Source organism: Leptopilina heterotoma, unplaced genomic scaffold (genome assembly GCF_015476425.1).
Source record: "Leptopilina heterotoma isolate Lh14 unplaced genomic scaffold, ASM1547642v1 Lhet_74, whole genome shotgun sequence".
In the NCBI taxonomy this organism is placed as follows: Eukaryota; Metazoa; Arthropoda; class Insecta; order Hymenoptera; family Figitidae; genus Leptopilina; species Leptopilina heterotoma.
In genome coordinates, this window is record NW_025111173.1 from 1815103 (window position 1) to 1840007 (window position 24905).

Here is a 24905-nt window from a genome sequence, read left to right on the forward strand (position 1 = left end):
CAGATTTGTCTATTTGCCTAGGCAGTAAGCTTATTGCCCGATGAAGATTCGGCAATTAGACGAATCACATTAGAATCCATTTGCAGTGCACAAACGTCCTATAAAAAATTAATTAAAAACAATAATAATAATAATAATAATAAATCATTCTGGACAGAATTAAATATTTCTTGGGTAAAAAAAATATTTCTTGAGTCTAATAAACATTTCTTGGATCAATTAAATAATTCTGGACAGAATTAAATATTTCTTGAGTAAAAAAAATATCTCCTGAGTCAAATAAATAATTTTTTTACTTTTGCATAAAGAAAAATATTTCTCGACTAAAATAAATTTTGTTTAAGTCTATCAAACAATTTTTGACTAAAATATTCCTTTAGTGAAATAAATATTTATTGAGTCAAATAGAGATTGTTTGATTTAAATAAATATTTCTTGACTCAAATAAATGCTTCTTGACTCTTATAAATATTTGTTATCATTGAGAAATATTTCTTGAGTCTAATAAATATTTTTTGCCTCAAAAAGAAATAATTCTTGGATGAAAAAAAATATTTCTTAGGAAAATATAAATTATTTATTTGACTCAGGAAATATTTTTTTTACTCAAAAAATATTTAATTCTGTCCAGAATTATTTAATTGATCCAAGAAATGTTTATTAGACTCAAGAAATATTTTTTTTACCCAAGAAATATTTAATTCTGTCCAGAATGATTTATTTCAGTTAAGAAATGTTTATTTGACTCAAGCAATATTTATTTTAGTCGAGAATTATTTATATGAGTCAAGGAATATTATTATCATTATTATTATTATCATTATTATTGTTTTTAATTAATTTTTTATAGGACGTTTGTGCACTGCAAATGGATTCTAATGTGATTCGTCTAATTGCCGAATCTTCATCGGGCAATAAGCTTACTGCCGGGCATTAAGCTTACTGCCTAGGCAAATAGACAAATCTGAACGATTTTGTCGTGTATTCGTCTAATTGCCGGCAGTAAGCTTATTGCCTAGGAATTAAGCTTAATGCCGGATTCTTCTAGTTGCCTACGACATATACACACTGTTTTGCTCATAAGGTAAATCTTATAATTAACGATGCGATGTCATCAGTAAGAGAAATTTATTCTTTTTTTGTTACAATTGGTGACTTATACACATTTTTCGGAACCAGTATTAATAGATGGGATATTTTGGCTTCATTTACTGGTGAATCTTCTGTGACTAAAAAAATTAAATCCTACTCGATGGGCGGGTAGAGTTACGTCTTTATTAGCTGTGAAATTGCGATTTGTAGATATAGTAATGGCACTTACAAAAATAAATTTAACTAAAAAAAAAATGAACGTGATGAATCAAAAAGACTGTTAAATGCTATTGACAACTTCGAGTTTATAATGATTTTAACTTTTTGCTCTAAAATTTTACAAGAAACTAATGTAGTTTCTCAAATTTTACAAAAAACTGAATTGGACCTGTCAAAGGCCCTAAAATATTTAAAAATGTGTAAACAGAACCTAAAAGAGCAACGAAATAATTATGAGATTCTGAGAAAAGAATCTTGTGATACGGCTAAATCGTGGAATATTGAACCAATTTTTAAAGATAAGAGACAATACAAACCAAAGAAAAAAGTGGATGAAATTATTTTAAATTATTTGTTTTCTAGTCGAGAGCATTATTTTAAAGTAAATATTTATTATAAAGTTTTTGATATAGTCATTAACCAAATAACCAATCGTTTCGAAGGAATGGAAAAAATCGTTGATCAATTCAGCTTTCTAAATCCAAATATTCTTACTTCGATCAGTGAAGAATCATTAGTTAAATCTGCCGAAGTTTTGAAAGAAAGTTATCCAAATGATCTTTCTCCAGCGTTCCCGTTAGAGGTATTGACTTTGTGTCGACCACTGAAGGACGAAATAAAGGAAATTGAAGATATTCGCAGTTTTGCACATTTTCTAATTGTGGAAAACAATACGTTAGCTTCAAATTTTCCTGAGGTAATTACAGCTTTACTAATATTTTTAACGATTCCTGTAACCTCTGCATCGTCTGAGAGATCGTTTTCGAAATAAAAAATAATACGAAACTATCTAAGAAACAGTTCCAGTCAAAATCGCCTTAGTAATTTAGCATTACTTTCAATTGAAGCTGCAGAGGCTGAATCAATTGACAAAACACAGTTGATTAAAAGTTTTGCCGAAGCAAAATCTCGCAGAAAACAATTTTTGAACTAAAATTTTGTGTTTTTATATACTTTTTATTTTTCTTCTTCCAAATGATTACAAACTACATTTTAAATGTGTAACAAAACTATAAATATTTTATTTTAATAAAAATTATTAACTTATTAACTACTATATTGTCAAAGTTTTATTTTTGAAGATAAGCTTAATCTATAAATAGAATATTTTATTGTATACGTATGTTATTGGAAATCCTCAATAAAATTGAATATTTGAGTGCACTTTTGAATTCTAAATAACATTTAGCTCCCCTTAAGAAGGCCTAGAGCGTTTTTCGCGGGGGCCCAGAATTTGAAGCTACGCCACTGACAGTAGTAAAATTTTATCATAGATGTTTTTTATTGAGTTCCGTCGTTTGTGATGAGAAAATATGTCTGCAATTTGTTTTGTCTGCCTATATTCAAAAATTAAAAGTTTAGTTACTTTGACCGCCTTTTTAACCCCTTGGCTGTCAAAAAGATTTCCACTGTTTGGGCCAAAAGTGTGTTGAAAATCCAAAATTCAAAATGGCGGATCCAATATGGCGGACAACGAAATAAAAAATTGATTATATTGGCTTGAAACTGAATACTTAGGGATTTTCAGGGTCGCTGATTACGGATCTGAAATCAGTTTTTCAAAACTCAAAATATCTGGTTCAATATGGCGGAAAATTTTTTAAAATTTATTGAATTTGTTTGAAACTGGTTAATCTGACATCAGTATGATAATTGTTGGTGAGATCAAATTTCGATAAATACCCTGAAAAAATAATGACAGATTCGTAATCAGCGACCCTAATAACCCCCGAGTATTCAGTTTCAAGACAATCTGATCAATTTTCTATTTCGTTGTCCGCCATATTGGATCCGCCATTTTGAATTTTGCAAAACTAATGTTAGATTCGTAGTCGAGGACCCTTAAAACTCCCTAGTAACAAGTTTCAAGCAAATTCGACGAATTTTCAAAAAAATTTCGCCATCTTGGATCCGCCATTTTGAATTTCGAAAAACTGATGTCAGATTCGTAATCAGCGACGTCAAAAACCCCCGAGTACTACGTTTCAAGTCAATCTGATCAATTTTTTATTTTGTTGTCCGCCATATTAGATCCGCCACTTTGAATTTTGGAAAACGAATGTCATATTCGAAATCAGCGACCTCGAAAACCCCCGAGTAACCGGTTTCAGGAACATTTAAGAAGTTTTTAATCACCTTTTTTAAGTTGCGCATATATGCGTCATGAAACACTTTTGGCCAGTTTAGTTTTGCGCATATATATGCGTCAGCGACAGTCAACGGGTTAATTTCGAAAAATTGAAAATTCCTAAAAATGTCTAAATAACAGGTCATACATTTTGGAAGCGATATTTTGTCATTTCAAATTTTTTCTTAATCGATTTCCAATCAAAAATATAGTTTTAATGAAAGAAAACCCAAAAAATTGATGCTCCTTTTTTGTTTAAACAATCATAACTTTTTATCCTTAAGCGAAAAGTAAAATTTTCTTGTAGATTCTGAAAGAAGAGTAAAAAAATACGTAAGAAACACAATATGCAAATGTTTTTTAGCCCAGCATCTATAAAAATGGCGAGTACAAATGTAATGGGAAAAACGGACGTCTTAGACGAAATATGGGTCAAGACGTCCGTTTCTTCCCATTCGATTTATTCAAAACAAAGAAATCATTTTTTTAAACTCAGTTTTTAATTGAGTTTAAAAAATGATTTCTTTGATTTGAATGAATCGTTTTTCTGAGTACATCAAGCATTTAGAGAGTTAGCAATTTCCCACTGGGTATAGACTATGTTTCAGAGTTTTAAGGCTATGTCCAAGTTGTGAAATGTAAACAAACAAAAAGGTTACTATACCAGCACTAAAATCGCAATTTTGCGACAGCCAATTCTCCCACAAAAAATAACATTTTTACACTTTCTCTACAAAAATGGAAAATTAGAGTTTCAAAATGTCCAAAAATATCATGTTTGGCTATGAGCAATAAAAAGCAATTCGTAAAATAACTAGTTAAAATGACCTGTAAAACAGCATTTTTGACGCGTCGCGAAAAATAAACTGTTTGAGTATATCAACCGCACGGATGATGAAGGAGTCTTATGTCAGCGATTAGACCTTCAACATGTGGAAAGGGAAATTTTCCCCTTTCCTCCTTGAAATTACAAAAGAAAGAGTAAAAACTTCTTCATCGTCCGTGCGGTTGATATAGTCAAACAGTTTAATTTTTCGCGACGTGAACTCTGTTGCTCGCTGCGCGTGCGCAGACCGTACTAAGGTCGCAATGACATCACCATGAAAAAGGCACATTTTTTTTTTGACTGAAACTCAGTGGTTTTCTCATTTTTTAAGTTATTCAAAGTTTAGTAACCAAATTCGATACTTTAGTTCACTATTTCCATAAAGAAAATGTGAATTTATATTTATTTACGCAAATGGGAACCGCGAAAAAATGCTTCACTATTCGGTCTATAATGAAGCATTTTTTCGCTGTTCGCATTTGCGTAAATCAATATAAATTCACATTTTCTTTATGGAAATGGCGAACTAAAGTATCGAATTTGGTTACTACGCCTTGCATAGCTGAAAAAATGAGAAAACCACTGAGTATTATTCAAAACCAAAACTAAGAATGCATTGACAGCACCCACAGAAAAAAACTGAACTCAAAATGAGTCGGAAAAGTGACTCATTATGAGCTGCAACAAAAATGAGTAGGGCAGATGGCGCCACGTTCTATGTCATTTAACATGGACTCATTTTGAGTTGCAACAAAAATGAGTCCAAGTTTTTTCTGTGCCAAGCGAAAATGCACATTTTGTTTATGACTGAAACTTAGTTATTTTCTCATTTTTTCAGCTATGCAAGGTGTAGTAACCAAATTCGATACTTTAGTTCGCCATTTCCATAAAGAAAATGTGAATTTATATTGATTTACGCAAATGCGAACAGCGAAAAAATGCTTCATTATACAGCGAATAGTGAAGCATTTTTTCGCGGTTCCCATTTGCGTAAATAAATATAAATTCACATTTTCTTTATGGAAATGGTGAACTAAAGTATCGAATTTGGTTACTAAACTTTGAATAACTGAAAAAATAAGAAATCCACTGAGTTTCAGTCAAAAACAAAATGTGTCTTTTTGCATGGTGATGTCATTGCGACCTTGGTACGGTCTGCGCACCCTTTCTCTTGTAATTTCAAGGAGGAAAGGAAAAAATTTCCCTTTCCACATGTCGAAGGTCTAATCGCTGACATGTAACTTCTTCATCATCCGTGCGGTTGATATACTCAAACAGTTTATTTTTCGCGACGCGTCAAAAATGCTGGTATACAGGTCATTCTAACTAGTTATTTTACGAATTGCTTTTTATTGCTCATAGTCAAAAACAATTTTATTGGAAACTTTGATACTCTAATTTTCCATTTTCGTAAAGAAAGTGTAAAAATGTTATTTTTTGTGGGAGAATTGGCTGTCGAAAAATTGCAATTTTAGTGCTGGCTTAGTAACCTTTTGGTTTGTTTACATTTCACAACTTGGACATAGCCTTAATAATAATATAAAAAAAATTGTCATCGTGATGTTTATATATATTGAATGTAATTGGTCGCATTAAAGAAAAGAGACGCATGAATTAAATTTCATCTAACAACGTGTCTTTCACACGGTTTAAGGGGGAACGTTGAGACGACACACGACGAATGATATAAAGATTAGTTCGGTTTTAATGTGAGTCTTCCTGCCAATGAACTATATGGCTTGGGGAATGAAGCCTGACATCGCAAACGGCTTCAACTTCTTTAGAAACTCGGGACATCTGGATCGTATCTTTTATCTTCTCTCTCATTCCTATAACTTTGCGTGCGTCTCGTTTCTACTCTTGGAAATTTTCACTCTCGCAGTCTAGTATCTTTTCTCTTGCTCTCGCTTATACTGTAGGTACTTCTTGGTTACGAATCCCGCGGGCGCTTAGTGTAATATAAACGAACCCCCGAATCGTGTTACGACGCCGCTATCGTCGCTCAAACTGCACTCAAGAGCATAAGGAGATTAGTTTTACGAGGCAACAAGCTGCTTGAAATTTGATTTTCTTCCTTTTTTTCTAATTCTTCTTAGTTTATTGTATGAGATTCACGAAACAAACTATGGATTAATATTAGACAGTAATATGTATGTGAAGAACAGCAATACTGTATGTTTATTTCTGACAATAATCCTAACCATACTCGTATGTCAGAATTAACATTAAAAATACTTTCAAGTATTCAAAAATTACAATTTTCAACTACGGTCAAAATCTAAAAAATCATGGAAAAAAACAAGAATATTTTTAAACACAAAATTTCTTAATATTTAGCTATAAAGAATTAAAGCGATCAATAGACAAAAGCAAAAATAGTATAAATCCTTAAATTTTTTATATTTTGACTATTGGTAAAAACTTGCAAACCATGGCCAATGACAAAAATACTGAAAACACTCAAAATTTCCAAATTTTTTAAAATGGCCAACTATAAAAATAGTTTAAAAACTGAAAATTTATATATTTTGACTATAGACCCATTCTTTGATCCTAAACTATTTTTGCTTTTGTTCATGGTTTTGTAGATTTTGGAACATTAACCTTAGGGACATTAAATATGTTTTCAAATAAACACCGTATGCATATAAAATCTATAATTAAAAAATTTTTTCTCCATGAACAATATTATAATGAAGATTTCTTCTGCTTATGTCAACAAATGAATTTTACTTTTAAAATTGAAAATATAATAAAAAAAGAATAAAATAAAGAAATTGTTGACATTTAAATAAATGAAATTCGATTTGAATATTATAATATAATAATTCACACCGCTCTTATTTGTAAATATTATTTTTCCAGACCATTATAATATTAACCAGTCAACCAAATGGAATTTGCAGTTAAAATTGGGAGATAACTGACTGTCCATATATATCCTATGGGACTTTTATTCTCTATATGTATACCTACCCAAGTTTGCTCGAGGATATATTAAAGGCGATGGACATTGCCCTGTTTAAATTTTACGGTTTCGCCTCAAGGAAACCGTTCATGCGACACGTGTAAATATTGATTCATGGATTTTCTTGTGTATTCTTTCGTGTCACTATTTTTCGACAATAGTTTGTCAAATTTCATTTCAACGTGAATTTCCAAAGGGATTATCGACTCATTATATTTACAAAAGATGTACAATCAATCATTTCCATTTATAAAAAGAAAGAAAAAACGGTGACTGAAAACGATCTCTTTCACTTTTTTTCCACTCAACAAAATCATATAATATATGTATGTGTAACAATTACGTTAAAATACGTTTTTCTATATACAATATATTTACTTTTATATTTAATTCTTTTTCTTTATAACATTTTCATCAATATTTAATTTCAAATAAAACAAAACTTTTATCTTCATTTTCCTTTTAAATTTAAACTTCTATTACATAAAAAATATTGGTTCACATTAATTAGAGAATAAATTATTAACGTTATTAAAGTGTTCTATATTTTTTATTTCTTTTATTATTTTTTGGTATACTTATAATTTATTTCATTTATTATACAATTATATGGACAAGGAAAAAATAAATTTAGCAGATTTTACAAAACTGTTACGGAGTAGCGGATATAGCTTATTATGAAACTGATTTTTGTAAAATGTAAGGAATATTTCAGGATAAACTTTTAAAATATTTAGTATAAACTGCGAAATTTCTGTTCTGACCGTTGGTGCCTACTTTCAATATACTTTCATATTTTGTGCTGACTTTTCAATTTTATAATAGGGAGAGGGCCCCAAGGTGGTCAGGGCCCTAAGGTGGTCACCCTAAGAAAATTTTTGTATATTAGTTAGTATCTTCAAATGTTTTTTGTTATTGTTATTATTTGGGAAGACAAAGATTTTAGTAAAGTTTTGAGGTAAATAGTCGTATGAGTCTCTTTGTAACGTGAACGTCGTAAAATTTCTGTTTTTAAATGATCGACAAATTTTTTTCTCAGGGTGTTAAAATCATCGAAATTAACCATTTTAAATTAGTAAAAATCGTTATAATTATCTTTATATATCGTACAATAATATTCCAAATGAATATAATTAATATTGTGCTTTAAACAATTTTTTCATTAACGTTTAAAAAATTGTGTCTTGGCCCTAAGGTGGACACTTTTTTGGCCACAAGGTGGTCACTTCTGATTTTTTATGAAAATGTGTTTATACGCCATATTTATCAACATTTGTCACTGTGAATGTGAATTTTATCAATTTTTAAGTTTTATGATGAATAATAATGAAATAGAATTATTTTCAAAATTTTACCTATCTAATACATACACAAAAAGTATCATTTTTGACGAAAGGACAAAGTGCAAAAAAAAATATGTAATATGTTTCTGTGATCCTGAAAAACAATTAATATTAAATAAACAACTTAGTAATACGCTTTTTACATTTTTTAAAACTTTTTTAGTGAATTTTTGTATGGTGACCACCTTGGGGCCACTTTTTTAAAAGTCGAATTTTCAACTTTTTTTAAAAAGTGCCATAACTTTTTTTTTATTAATGAAATAAAAAAAACTTTATGATAGGAAGTTAGGTAATAAGATAAAGTTTCAAACGCCGTATTATTGACCTTTATATATAATTCCATTTAAAATCTACAGTCGTTCAAAAGATGGGTGACCACCTTAGGGCCCTCTCCCCTACAGAAACGAGAAAAAAATTTACCTTTTCTAGTGAGTCTTTCATGATTTTCGGTGATTTTAATTCCTTATATTTCCTCAGGTACAAAACAAAAAAATCCAATTTTGGTCTCAGTTTTATAAAGGTACTTGCATTTTAACCAAAAAATTGGTTTTGAAAACAAATTTGGAAACAACTTTTTAAAACATAATAAATAAAACCCAAAATTTGATTGGATAGAAAAGAAGGTCAATAAACTTAAAAATTAAGTGTCACGTCATCGCGACGTATTTATATTATATTTAAAAACATTTTGTAAAATTTGAAAATAACTGAATCCTTTGTTCCTTTGAAATCTAAGACCATATTGATCCAAATGTTCGCACGAATCAAAAGTTAGCGGATGTGATTACCAGAGATGTTAAAAATGGGTCTCAAAACCTATTTAAAATGCTAAATACTAAATGGTATCACAAAAAGTATTTCAAATATAAAATAGTTTTCAAAAAGTTATTTCAAATGCAAAATAGAAAATACGCATTTTCAAAATGGTTTTACAAAATAAAATGCTTTTTTTTAAATGAACTTTATTTTTACGTAACTTTTTGACTTTTCCATAAAATAATATTGTATCCCTTATGAAACTGTTTTATATATTATTCTATTAATTTGACTTTATACAATAAACTACTTTTTTGAAAAAATTGTAAGAAAACTTTGTCAGCAATTAAATAAAATATCTCATTTTCGAATGCTTGATGTGAAATCCTATGTAAATATTGAAACTTTGATCCTAAAAATTTCCGTTTTTAGTATGTAAAAATGAATATTATCCCATAAAGTTTGGTAAAATTTAAAAGAAAATGAATTAGCCGAAGAATCTCCTTAAAAGAAAAAATTGCTACAATATAAAAAAAATTTTCTTATATTTTGCATTTTCAAATACAAAATAATGAAAAAAACCATTTCAAATCAAAATGCCAAATGGTTTTCGGCAAATGCATTTAAAATGTAAAATGAAAATAGGCATTTTGCATTTTCTATTTTGCATTTGAAATAGATTTATTTGAAATAGTTAACATCTCTGGTGATTACCATAATGATCATATACGATCGTAAAATTTTTACTACCCCTTGTGAGACGTCAATTTTGCAAGGGAATAGTATAAAAGGAGGCACCTTTGCCGAATTCGCCAGTCCAGGAATCGCCACCAAGATAAGTAGTTGTGAACTACACCCACGCGTCTTCTTCGTATCAGTCCAGAAATCGCCACCAAGTTAAGAAGTCGCCCTCAAGTATATTAGTCCCGCGATCTTCGTATTAATCCAGAAACCGCGACAAAGTTAATAAGTTGTATATTGTCGTTGAGTTTATTCTTCGTCTCCAAGTCCAAAAATCTCTTTAAGTACCAAGTGTATTCTTCAAGTCTCGTCTAAGTCAAGTTCATTCAACGAGATAATTTCTACTGCGAGACACATCTCTATTTTTCCGAGGACTGTATTATTTCGACTTCAACGTCAAATCAATAATTTGACACCTGGACTCCGGACCTTTCACTTTGGCTGGCCCGAAAACATTTCAAGGAAAATCTATTGCCTTCTCTGTCTACGTTAGACGACATCACTTCTTCGACCACACACTGTACGAAATATCGCCTGTTGGGTCTACGTCTCTAATAATAATTCTTATAGGTAAGTAACTAATAATTTTACATTTCGTCCCATCTAAATTCTCAGTTGATTCTACAAAGTCCGTATTTGTTTCAGTATCCCTGAAGACATGACATTTGGATCTACTCTTTCTCTCTCACTCTAATTGTAAAGGATTCAAATAAAAACTTTAATAATATAACTTCAATTAAACAGTTACTCTTTCTTAAAACCTGTCCCTTGAAATCAGAGTGTTCGACTCTGTGAATAAATCAGGTATGAATCACTGATGCCGGACAAATTAAATATATAAATTAATATTATGTTTAGTTTCATTCCTGAGACATAACATAAGACCAAATTTGGGTTTTTTTGTTTTACACCTGAGGAGATACAAGTGATTAAAATCATCAAAAATCATGAAAGACTCAATATATATTAAATATAGAAGTTTTCACATTTCTGTATTATAAAATTAAAAAGTGTGCACATAATATGAAAGTACATTGAAAGTATTTAATATTAAATAGTAATAGAAAATATAGAATAGAAAAATAAAAATTTCACTAGTTGGATTCTACTCAACCCTATACTCGCCGGGTTAAGGTCGTATTTTGCCAAATAAGACATTGTACTGTCAAACAGTTTAAAATGTATATTTGAAACACCCAGTGCAGAGGAATTTAAATGCGCGAGAGATAATGAAAAAGAGGAAGAATAATAATAAGATATTGCCATTGGTAACATGCTGCGATGGATTCGTCCAGCACGTGTTCCAGACAGGAGATCTTAAAAGGAATATACGTGTATATATAAAAGTCTACTTAATTATCTTCTGGTAGTCCATTAATCCAAACTCAGCCAACTAATAAGGCTCTGCAGGAGGTATGGTTGAGTGTCCCTGACTTAAGGTCAAAGTGTCAACTCGAGGTTTCTTATACCATACTTAATTGAGTTTTTACGTTTCCAAATGGTGCTCCCTCTCTCTCTCCTCACATACACTCAATGATGTTGCCTTCAAAAAGACCCTTCGTCTTTTAATGCATTTGGCATTATATATACTCTCGATAAAAAAAAACACTTAAACATATAAAAAAGCTGAACTAGATTAGTCATGTATTCTTTCTTCGTTTCTTCCCGTGTAGAAAAATCTTCTGGAACGTCTAGAGTCAAGCCTGACGCAAACTAGAAAGCGTCTAGCCTCGCAAGTCTGGAAGATCTGATTTGACCCAGTTCTGGTGCTGCTTAACTACAAGCCAGACCGTAGCTATTTTGTCTGGTCTGGAAGGTTTGGCCAGACCCAGCTCTGATTGTAGTCAGAATTTCTAGATGACTAAAATCTCTAAAATTTAACATTTCTTCCACATAATATTTTCTACGGGAGAAGATTGTCCAAAAACACAACATTTTTCGACTCTTTAAGATCAATGTGTAGGTATAAAAAATTTTTAAAAATTCAAAAAAAAGTTTTTGAGGTTTGTTGTCTAGAAAAAACCTTTATAATAAGAATCTCGTTTGAATTTTTAATTTATGTTTACTAAGGAAACTAAAAGGTTCCTCGCAGAATTATTACTGAAAAATGAATTAAATTTGTTGTAAACAACTATAACAATTTTGCGGTAATTTATAGAAATTTTCACAATAAATCATAAAAATATGTTCCACATAAATTACAATTAAAAATTTGTATTTTAGCAATTTATGGAACTTTTCGCGGTAATTTATGGAAATTTATAGTAATTTTCGCGATAATTCATAAAAATATGTAAAGCAAAAATTATCATTAAAATTTTAGATTTCAGTCATTTATGGAAATTTTCGCGGTAATTTATAAACATTTTGACGATATCCGCGGTTATGTATAGAAATTTTTGCGATAATTTATAAAACTATGTAAAATACAAACGAGAACTAAAAAATTTAACGTCGGTAATTTATAGTAATTTATGGAAATTTTTGCGATAATTTATAATAATATGTAAAACACAAACGAGAACTAAAAAATTTAACGTCGGTAATTTATGGTAATTTTCGCGGTAATTTATGGAAATTTATGCGATAGTTTATCAACATTTTGACGGTAGTTTATTAAAATATGTAAAACACAAGTTATAAATAAAAATTTAACGTCGGTAATTTATGGAAATTTATTAGGTAATCTACGGTAAATTTACTATGATGTAGTTCATAACAAGTTTTGTTATTTTTCTTTCTAGATTAGTGGACCGTCATCCATAATAAGACAAACAAAAAAAATTATTTTTTTTTTAATTATAAGTTATAGAACTAGTTTTTCAAGAGTTGACTTATCATTAATTGTATAGCAGCACTTTCCTTTCTAGTTATTATAATACAAAATAATAAATTTATTATTTAATGGAAACATTAAAAAAATTAAAAAACTTTTATTCATTTCTTAAAACTACATAAAAAAAATCATCGAAAAAGAATTGTTAATGTCGACGAGTTTTACATTGGCTTCCAGAAAGCCCGTTTTTCGACATCTATTGTTATCTAAATCAAAAATTTATATAGGTATGCGTTTATTCTGTGTCGTAAACATTAATTTGATTGAAAGTTAAAAGTTGATGATTATTACTTGTTTGCAAATACAAATTAATTCTTTTTTATTATATTAACATTGAATTTAAATAAATTTCTCATTTGTTTCGTTAAATAAACGATGTTGGAGGGCTGCTTTATTATATTTAGAAAGCAGTAAATATCTATCTTGCGATTGGCTAGCGTCTGGCTAACCGCCTGTCTATTCAGCGGCTGACCGTTTCTAGCGTTACACTTTTGGCCAGCAACAGGCCAGATTTACAGGCCAGCCACTAGACTGGAAAATAGACGGTCTGGTCTGACTCAGGCCAGCGCCAGAAGATTTTTCTACACGGGTATTTATGTGTTTGTTTTAGCAAAAGCAGCATTATAAGGGGTCCAATTAACATTTTTATTAATTACTTAGATAGTTTTAAATGTTTCGCATTGTTTTGATTAATTATATTGTGAAAAATTGTTTTTAACATTTTTTGTAAACAAGTAAAATAATTAAAATTTAATAAAATTTCGAAAATTTTTCGAAATAATTAAAATTTAATAAAATTATGTTAAAAATAATTGAACTCTTAAGAATTTTATAGAAATTTTTGAAAATACATAGTATTTTAAAAATTATTTTATTATCAATATGTTTATTATTGCTATCATTATTATTATATTATGAGCGGTTAGAGTAGGTATTGCTCTAACATTTATGTATATATATATATATATAATTATTTTTAAATATTTCAAAACAAATAGTTGTTAAAATTTATATTCCTTCTAAATAACGTTCAAAATAACTTACAGAATAAATAAAAGAAAAAAAAACAGAAAGAGCCTGCTCCAATTTCAAACTACGATATTATCAATCAGATGTTTTTTTGCGTTCAACAATCGCTCATTAACACATTTTTTTCAAGCCTCTCGTTGTTAAATTGCATTGAATACGTGGGGCATTCAGAGTTGCATTTTAAATAAAAAAGACACGGTATCTGTTTTTTTTCTTTTTTTTGAAGGGTGGTTGTCGAAAGTGAGGAGAAGAGGGTTAAAGGGCGCGATTGGAAGGGAGAGGGGGCTATAGGGGACCTCAGAAATGATGGCAGTGGGGTCAAAATGGTATAGCCAGAATGCGAGGTGATTGCTGGAGGACCGCATAATTGCACCCTTTGTGGTGCAATCAGCGCCACAACTTGGCTGGTGCCTCTAAACTACCCCCTCTCCATCCCTCCTCTACCACAAGTGAATCAGGCACCCCACCAGTACTCTTTTTTTCTATAGCTATCTTTTCATTTTACTTCCATTCACAGAAATTGTTATATAGTTATGATTTATTATTTAAATAATAAAAATAAAATTTTGTATTTTAAAGAATTTAAGACAGAAATAATTATAATATAGTTATGATTAAATAGTACATAGAATAAATAAATGACAAATGAAAATAATTTTTAACTTTTATTGAATTCAGAAACAATTCTTAAAAAGTAATACAATAGTTTATTGAATAAACATTAAATAAAATCAAATATTAAATTAATTTAACAATAGGTTTGTTGCATTTCAAAATTTCAGGATATTTCATTTTTTTGTCATCAATTAATTTTATGCTGCTCGTGTTGTCAATTGATAGATATATCAATTTCTCATCTCCTAAAAAAGATAACAAAAGTATTATTATCACATTATAATTAGGGGTCGTTCACAAACTACGTCACGCTTTTTCGGACTGATTTTTACCCCCTCCACCCCCTTCGTCACATTTTTTACATACAAAAAAAATTTTTTTACACACTTCGTCACACTCAGCTTGACACCCCCCCCACCCCTAAGAGTGTGACGTAGTTTATGAACGACCCCTTATAATAATTATATATTATAATAAAAATTATTGCAACAATAATTGCTTAGTAAACATTTATAATTTAATTACAAAAATTATAATATATATATTAGGGTGGCCGTTAAAAACGACTTTTTGGAATTTTGTCCATTTTCGGGTCTCATTTTGTCACAAATTGAAAAAAATTAGATACGAATTTTTAATTTTGTTTTAAATTTATATTTAGTGGTACCTGCAGCCTATTTAAATTTTGCATGCATTTTGCATAGAAAAAAAACTTTTTTTCGTAGATTTCCTGTAAAATCGTTGAAAATTAATATTTTTTGACTGGACTACTCTGTTTCTCTTCATAAATGTTCAAAGAATACTATACAATTTTTGACATTTGAAATTTGTGAAGTTAACTATTTTTTACATGACTCAAAAGTTGACCAAAAAAACCAAAATAGGTTATTATTGTCAAAAAATATTAATTCTAAAGAAATACAAGAAATTTAAACTGCTAATCATGGTTTCTATTGCTTTTAAGGTCGCTGATTACAAAACTGAAGTCATATTTCAAAAATTCAAAATGGCGGATCCAATATGGCGGCCATGAAAATTTTAAAATTAATCAATTTCTAGGAAACTTCGTATCAGGGGTTTCTGGGCGTCCCTGATTACAAATCTGAAGTCAGATTTCAAAAATTTTAAATGGCAGATCCAATATGGCGGCCATGCAAATTTTAAAATTAATTAATTTTTATGAAACTTCGTATCAAGGGGTCGTTCACAAACTACGTCACGCTTTTTCGGACTAATTTTGACCCCCTCCCTCTCGTCACATTTTTTACATACAAAAAATTTTTTTCCCACACTTCGTCACACACAGCTTAACACCCCCCCACCCCTAGGAGTGTGACGTAGTTTATGAACGACCCCCAAGGAGTTTTTGGGGTCCCTAGTTACAAATCTGAAGTTAAAAATTTAAACAGGACCTCACTGCTAATCAGAAATTAAAAGGTTAGTATTTATTTGCTAGATAAGGTTCATTCAAAATGAAAAATTAGGTTAATTACAAATTAGATGATACGATTTTATATATATTTTGACTCCATCCTCCTTTGTTACACGACTAATCGATTTATTAGAAATATTACTATTTGAATCAGAGATCGACTTTTTGTTATCAAAACAGTTATTAATAATTAACTTAAATTTAGAAAGAACTTTCACTAAAATTTTGTTGGCTATTGGTATAAGATATTCCATAATTCAGTTTCATAAAAAGTTATTATTTTTTAAACATTATGCCCGCCATATTGGATCCGGCACCGTGAATTTTTGATATCTGACTTCAGATTTGTAATCAGAGACCTCCAAAACCCCTTGATATGAAGTTTCCCAAAAATTAACTAATTTTAAAATTTTCATAGCCGCTATATTGGATCCACCATTTTGAATTTTTGAAATATGACTTTAGTTTTGTAATCAGCGACCTCAAAAACAATAGAAACCATGATTAGCAGTTAAAATTTCTCGTTTTTTTTAGAATTAATATTTTTTGCCAATAATAACCTATTTTGGTTGTTTTGGTCAACTTTTGGGTCCTGTAAAAAATAGTTAACTTAACAATTTTCAAATGTCAAAAATTGTATATTATTCTTTGAACATTTATGAAGAGAAACAGAGTAGTCCAGTCAAAAAATATTAATTTTCAACGTTTTTACATGAAATCTACGAAAAAAAGTTTTTTTCCCATACAAAATGCATGCAAAATTTAAATAGGCTACAGGCACCACTAAATATTAATTTAAAAGAAAATAAAAAAATACGTATCTAATTTTTTTCAATTTATGACAAAATGAGACCCGGAAATGGACAAAATTCCAAAATGTCGTTTTTAACGGCCACCCTAATATATATAATATATATTGATAATTATTATTATAATTAATTAATTATATTTTCAATTTAGTTTTATATATTCGAGTAAGAAATCGCCCAAAAATTCGAAAATCTCATCAAAAATAGAAAGCAAAAATTATTTAAATCAAATATTTTTTTAAATAATAAATAATTTACTTACCTAATTTATTTAATTTTATTTTTTTTAATTTGTTTAATTTAATTTATTAAATTTTTATTATTATTAATTAATTTCACAATAAATAATTATTGATTCTTTACAGTAAATAAAAAAAATAATTTAAAAATGTACAGTAAATAAATAAAAATGAAAAAAATAAATACATACTTTGATAAAATATTACTTACGTTTCTTTAAACAAAATTATTTTTTTTGTTTTATTATTTAAATTTCAAAGTATATAATAATTTAAATCAAAAATTTTTTTAATAACAGTTTTTTAAATAATAATTTAATTAAGTTATTTAGTTTTAATTTTTTTAATTTGTTTAAATATTTAATTTATTACATTTTTATTATTATTAATTTTTTTAATTTGATTAATTTAACTTATTAATTTGTTTAATTTAATTTATTAAATTTTTATTATTATTATTAATTATTTTCATAATAAATAATTATTGATTCTTTACAGTAAATAAAAAAGATGATTTAAAAATGTACAGTAAATAAATAAAAATGAATTTTTTAAAAATATCATTTTTGAACTCCCCTACTTTTGAAATATAATTCGTTCTTTTGAATTTTTTCAATGTAAATAAATAAAAAATAAATAAACATACTTTTGAAAATTAACATGATAATAATTTTTCACAGCAAATAAAAAAAAATATATTATTATAAAATATTACATGAATAATAATAATAAATAATTAAATACATAAAACTTACCAATCTTTGCTGAACCTTTTTTCTGCAATGCAATTTATTCTGCCTTCTTATTCAATTTTTATTATTAATTAAATTAATTCTTGATAATTAATTAATTTTTAATAATTCACAATTACACAATTAAACAATTCACAAATACAAAGAGGAAAAAACGCGATAATTATTCAACAAATCAATAACCTTAGAATTGATACAAAAATATAAACATGTCAAATGTCAAATTAGTACTCAAAAAAACAAAATCCTCCACAAATGTCTAACTTCAAGTGTGGACAGAGATCCGGAAATCTGGAATCACGACGATTATTATATATAATAATAATAATAATAATAATAATTATTATTATTATTATTATTATTATTATTATTATTATTATTATTATTATTATTATTATTATTATTATTATTATTATTATTATTATTATTATTATTATTATTATTATTATTATTATTATTATTATTATTATTATTATTATTATTATTATTATTATTATTATTATTATTATTATTATTATTATTATTATTATTATTATTATTATTATTATTATTATTATTATTATTATTATTATTATTATTATTATTATTATTATTATTATTATTATTATTATTATTATTATTATTATTATTATTATTATTATTATTATTATTATTATTATTATTATTATTATTATTTTTTTTTTTTTTTGCTTAGGGAATTTTGGGAAATCTGTCTACAGATACCTTGGATTCCGCACTCCAAGGTTATGTGGGGTTGGTAAAATAAAAAAAAAGGGAATTTAAAAAAAAGGATAAATAAATAAATGTTATAATAAATTTAATAAACTGGCGACCTACTACCAGCCCGACCCACTAAAACCCGTAACCCTTCTTTTGGAGCCCTTTACCCTCCCTCGGAACTGTCGTAAGACTTTAGCCTTCGAGGGAGGCGCTCCAACTCTATCGCTGCTGCGACTTTGTTCTGTGTCTGCGGTTCTCCTGCGTCAATAGTTAAAAAATTTAAAACTATTTCAATATAAAAGCGGAATTAACAGCACAACAACAATAAAAAACAAAAATTTTACTGGCAATATGCACACACCTCGTTCTCGCGTAATTTAAAGCGACACAGGTACGAGTTAAAACACCCGTGACCTGTGAGCGCCTGAGTCAAATAATAGGAAACCTGACCGTGTTTCCTATTTATCCAGGTGGCGAGTGCCGGGATAAGGCGATAGGTCCATCGACCTTTTCCCTCACCATCCCATCTTTCCTGCCATCTTTCTATGAGCCTGTGCCTCGCTTCTTTGCGGATCAGGCCCTTGCTTGGTCTTAATTCCTCATCCCAGGAACTGCTTTCTTTAGAAAAGAGAAACATTTCTTCCCTTTCCCTCGCCAAGAGATCTGCTGGCGGGACACTTGCAAGGACCTGCACAGCACTCGTAGATACCGTCTTATATGCAGAGATGATACGCGTTGTTATCGATCTCTGCGCCGACAGTATCTTTTCACAGATGGTAACACATCTTTTACTCCTCAGGGATGGGGCCCACGCTGGTGCTGCATAGAGCATTTTAGCGTGGGCGACACTCGCCACCAGTCTTCTTTTTTGTTCACGGGGTCCGCCAACATTTGGCATTAACCGTGAAAGATTAGCCGCACACTCGATCGCCTTATTCGACGCCGTAGCCATGTGGTGGTGGAAGTTTAACCTTCCATCCAACTCCACACCAAGGTATTTAATTTGTTTACTCCACTTGACCTCGAATCCGTCTATCACGATTCGTGGGAGCTCATAACCACGTCTGTCTGTGACTAGCAGTGCCTCGGTCTTTTCCAGGGCCATTTCAAGACCTCTGGTATCCAGCCAGCTTTTTGCTAGTCGCAGACATTCGTTCACCAATGTCCCAAGAGCCTCCTCACTCTCGGCAGTGCACACGAACAACGCGTCGTCCGCAAAGCCGATGATCATCGCACCTTCGGGCAGATCCATTCGCAGAAAATCATCGTAAGATACATTCCATACAAATGGACCCACCCTCGAGCCTTGAGGAGCCCCACGCTGCATCTCTTCCCTGAGAGTGCAGGTGTCTCCCTCATATATAACCCACCTGTCGCTAAGATAATTATCCATTATCCGCAACAAGTAGGGCGGCATGTTTTTCTTTTCCATCGACTCGATGAGATCTTTCCATCTTGCGGAATTAAACGCGTTGCGTATGTCAATTGCTACCAACGCGCAGAAGCTCTTCTTTTTCCCAGGTCCCAATTTGTTTTTTCCTGCTTTGGCTATGTCCACAACTGCCTGGATGGCATCAACTGTGGACTTGCCTTTACGGAAACCAAATTGGTAATCGGATAGACGATTCTCTTCGGTCAAGTGGCCCTGCATTCTCTGGAGAACCATATCCTCTAGAAGTTTACCCATCGTATCTAGCAGGCATATAGGCCTGTACGATGAAACCTTATCTAGAGGTTTTTCACCTTTCCTTAGGAGGACTAACCTCTGTCGCTTCCAGTCGCGGAAGAACTCTCCTCTCTCAAGGCAAAGATTGAAGCATCGAAGCAGAATCTGGGGTGAAGTGTCGATTACCAACTTTAGGATCTCGTTACTTATCCCATCGATTCCAGGCGCCTTGCCTGTTTTTAATCTTTTGCCTGCTTTTTTCAGTTCACTAAGTGTGAAGAGTTCTTCCTCTTCGACTTTGCAAAAACTCCAGTCCCTTCTAAGGTATGGTTCTGCAGGAGGAAACAAAGAACTTATTATCTTTCTGACCCAATCGGGATTGTCCAGGCCGGGGGTCTTTTGCCTCGTCACTAATTTCTTAGTTACGATTTTAAAAGCCAGACCCCATGGGTCCTTATCGACCTCCTCGATTAGGTCCTTCCAGCTACGGCGTCGCGACTTGCGGATCTCTTTCTTGAGGTCCTTTTTCGCCTCCTTGAAAGCCTCTTTCAGCAAGGGATCTCCCTTAGAACGGGTATATGTCCTTCTTGCTTTGAGGCATTCCTTTCTCAAGGAGGACAGTTTTTCTGACCACCAGTGCAAGGATTTTTTCCTTGGAAAGGCGCCTTTGCGACGTGGCATCGACGCATTGCAAGCGGTGACGATTATATTTCGCACCGCTCGCACCTCTCCATTTAGACTTTTCGGCCTCCTCACCCAACCAGAATCCTCAATTAAGATAGATTCTTTTAGGGACCGGCTGAACTTCTCCTTGTCGAGTTTCTTAATGTTCCACGAGAAGGTTTTGCGACTAGGAGCTTCCTGTCTCTTTCCTCCTCGTGTGTCTCCCATTGAGACTGAGAACTCAATGTACTGGTGGTCACTTGCTGTATATTCCTCAGAGACCCGCCAGTCGCTTATGCGGCTAAATATATTAGACGATGCTATCGTTAGATCTATTATCGATCCGATCGCACCTCGTCTAAACGTCCATGTTTTTCCCCGGTTTACAACTAATAAATCGTTCTTGGAGATCATTTCTCCAATCAGAATTCCTCTCTTGTCGAGCCTCGTCTCACCCCACTCTGGCGACTTTGCATTAAAATCGCCAGTGATGATGACATCCAGCTTGGATTCTATGAGGCTCGATTCTAGGTCTTCTATATTGGCTTCGAAGGTGGTCAGCGGGTCGTTGGGTGAGAAGTAGCAGCTATACATACGTATGTTAGCCACCTCTATCCACACAAACCCGCTGCTTGTCTCCAAGAACTTGCCAACCCGCAATTCTGGGTTGCACAGCTTGATGGCGGCTCTCTTCGCCTTATCCTGATACCAAGGTGCGAGGTCGCTTCCTTGATACTGCTCACTGCAGAACAGGATATCCACCTCATTTTCCCTAGCTGTTTGCATCAGGAGCACCTGTGCATCCTTACTTGTATGCAGGTTGACTTGAAGGAGCTTTAAGGATTTGCCCTTTTAAGTTTCTCCAGTTCCTCCTTGTAAACCGGGCAGGAAATTCTTCCAGGGATATGGTTGACTTCCGTTTTTCCCAAATCTGTACACGTTATGCACTTTGGCTTGTCATTAGTACACTTTTTGGAGAAGTGTCCCGCTTCGCCGCATCTCCGACAGTTTTTTGTTCTGTCGGGGCCCTTGCAAATTCGGGTCACGTGTCCATAGGCTAGGCACTTTTGACATCTTGTCACTTCTAAGTGCGTTCGGATGGATGCATTTATCCAGCCAATACGCACTTTGCCCAGCTTAAGCAGACTCTCGCTGTCCGTTTCATTCAAGCGTACTAGTGCCACTTTCGTACCACCAAAACGTGTCAGAAGTCGGCAAGTCACCTCTAATTCGGGCTTTTGCAACTTCTGCTTTAAGACGGTTAAAACGTCCTCCTCTAAAGTTGTTTCGACAAGATCCCGAATTTCGAGGGTCTTTTTACTGACAAGAGCCGTAACCTCGGCCTTGTCCAGAAGAACGGAGGTAAGATTCTGAGCGAACTTTGAAGTTTCACCCCCCTTTTTCACAACAACAAGAACCTCTTTTTTAAGAGTTCTCCTAATTTTCACAATCTCTGTTCCAGTTTCCTCTGGCTTTACCGAAGTTGTTGCCAGTTTTATGAGATCATGGTAGGTCTCTGGATTCCGGGCCACAATTTTATTGCCTCCGTTGTTCTAATTTTGGGGGGGCGCTTCTGAAGTCGCTCCCTCTCCTCCGCTTTCTTCAAGGCCTTTTTCTTACGGGCCTCCCGTTTCCTATTGGAGACAGTTTCAAAGTCTTTTTCGTTTTCAGGCTTATTTGCCACAGTTGCCTCCGAATAAGAAGCAACCCTGGCCGAAGCAGCCTTACTCACCTCCGTCTCCATAACAGTAGGGTTTGCCTTGGTCTCCTTGCTCTTAACCCTCTTACCCTTGGGAGTGGTCACAGAAGAATCAGTCTCCGGACCTTCAAACTCTCTAGGGCGCTTCCTTGGGTCGATGGACTTGCTCTCGCTGGATGTGGCGTGCGACATCGATCTAGGAGTTTTCAGGATTCGACCTTGGTTTGCTTGGGCTAATGAAGGGCTTAGGTATAAATCGCAGGTTTCTGCAAAGCACCTCGTGCACCTTCTCCATTGCCACCATTCCATCCTTAACATCCTTGCTAATGTTTTTTTGCTTTTTGCAAGCACGCCACATACTATCCAGTATTATTGGGATCAGATCGACCTGTTCTAAAACATTTTCTTCGAATCTGCTAAGTCCCACATCCTCAGAATTTTTTATTTGGCTCCCTCCAAAATCCTTGGAGCCGTCTGCACCGACTACCGGGGCTTGAACCCGATCAGAATCGGTGACGGGATTACCCTCATTTGAGGTACCCGCTTGGAGTAATTCATTTGAATCTTTATCCATTTCATTCATTTTTTTTTGGTTTTAGAATCAGGGAACCACCCTGTTGGTTGCCCTTTAGTGAAAAGCCCCGCCACCACGGCAAGGTCTACCGAACATATCCATGATGTCAATCATGTCTGGCAGTGGATAAGCATCCACTTCTCCCAGCACATCAAAGACATCGATGATGTTCGGTAGTGGACAACCATCGGCGGGGATTATTATTATTATTATTATTATTATTTTTTTTTTTTTTTTTTTTGCTTAGGGAATTTTGGGAAATCTGCCTACAGATACCTTGGATTCCGCACTCCAAGGTTATGTGGGGTTGGTGTGATAAAACAAAAGGAGATAAAAAAAAGAAAAATAAATATATAAAATAGTAAATTTAATAAACTGGCGACCTACTGCCAGCCCGACCCACTAAAACCCGTAACCCTTCTTCTGGAGCCCTTTACCCTCCCTCGGAACTGTCGTAAGACTTTAGCCTTCGAGGGTGGCGCTCCAACTCTGTCGCTAATGTGACTTTCTGCTTTTCTCTGCGGTTATCCTGCGTTAATAGTTAAAAATTTAAAACTATTTCAATATAAAGCGGAATTAACAGCACAACAATAATTAAAAATAACAAATGTGTAATTAAGTGTAAAAAGTCAAAAGATAAAATTATAAACGGATATATAAAAAAAAGAAAAAATAAACGCGTATAAAAAATTGAAAACATAAAACTGTACAAAGATGAATAATAAAAAAAAACACAAACAATTAAAAAATGTATAAGGACAAATAAATCACAAAATAAATTAATAAAAAACAAACGAATAAATTAAAAGCTGTTTAAATTACGCCTTTTGGCGGCCGTCGAGATCCTTCCTCGACATAACCGAGATTATGAAGTTCTCGACTTGCCGCCAATTCTCCTCTGACTGGGTCATCAGCGATACCATGTTCTCCGGTGTAACTTGATTGTTTACACCTTCGAACATGGCCCGCCTCTCCAAGTCCCATTTCTTGCATGAGAAGAGGGTGTGCTCCGCGTTGTCCTCAGGGAACTGGCAATATGCACACACCTCGTTCTCGCGTAATTTAAAGCGACACAGGTACGAGTTAAAACACCCGTGACCTGTGAACGCCTGAGTCAAGTAATAGGAAACCTGACCGTGTTTCCTATTTATCCAGGTGGCGAGTGCCGGGATAAGGCGATAAGTCCATCGACCTTTTTCCTCACCATCCCATCTTTCTTGCCATCTTTCTATGAGCCTGTGCCTCGCTTCTTTGCGGATTAGGCCCTTGCTTGGTCTTAATTCCTCATTCAAGGAACTGCTTTCTTTAGAAAAGAGAAACATTTCTTCCCTTTCCCTCGCCAAAAGATCTGCTGGCGGGACACTTGCAAGGACCTGCACAGCACTCGTAGATACCGTCTTATATGCAGAGATGATACGCGTTGTTATCGATCTCTGCGCAGACAGTATCTTTTCACAGATGGTCACACATCTTTTACTCCTCAGGGATGGGGCCCACGCTGGTGCTGCATAGAGCATTTTAGCGTGGGCGACACTCGCCACCAGTCTTCTTTTTTGTTCACGGGGTCCGCCAACATTTGGCATTAGCCGTGAAAGATTAGCCGCACACTCGATCGCCTTATTTGACGCCGTAGCCATGTGGTGGTGGAAGTTTAACCTTCCATCTAACTCCACACCAAGATATTTAATTTGCTTACTCCACTTGACCTCAAATCCGTCTATCACGATTCGTGGGAGCTCATAACCACGTCTGTCTGTGACCAGCAGTGCCTCGGTCTTTTCCAGGGCCATTTCAAGAC

At 32.7% G+C, this 24905-nt stretch overlaps 1 protein-coding gene across 1 annotated transcript; it reads left to right on the plus strand.

Annotated features, from left to right (window-relative positions):
* Nucleotides 1-1507: 1507 nt before the first annotated feature.
* Nucleotides 1508-2083, plus strand: LOC122510810. Its single transcript, XM_043625714.1, has one exon. The coding sequence runs from the start codon at nt 1508-1510 to the stop codon at nt 2081-2083; it is 576 nt and encodes a 191-aa protein (XP_043481649.1).
* Nucleotides 2084-24905: the final 22822 nt, after the last annotated feature.

What these genes read in the sequence shown, in the direction of transcription:
- LOC122510810 (XM_043625714.1), top strand. Translation starts at nt 1,508, where the DNA reads ATGTGTAAACAGAACCTAAAAGAGCAACGAAATAATTATGAGATTCTG.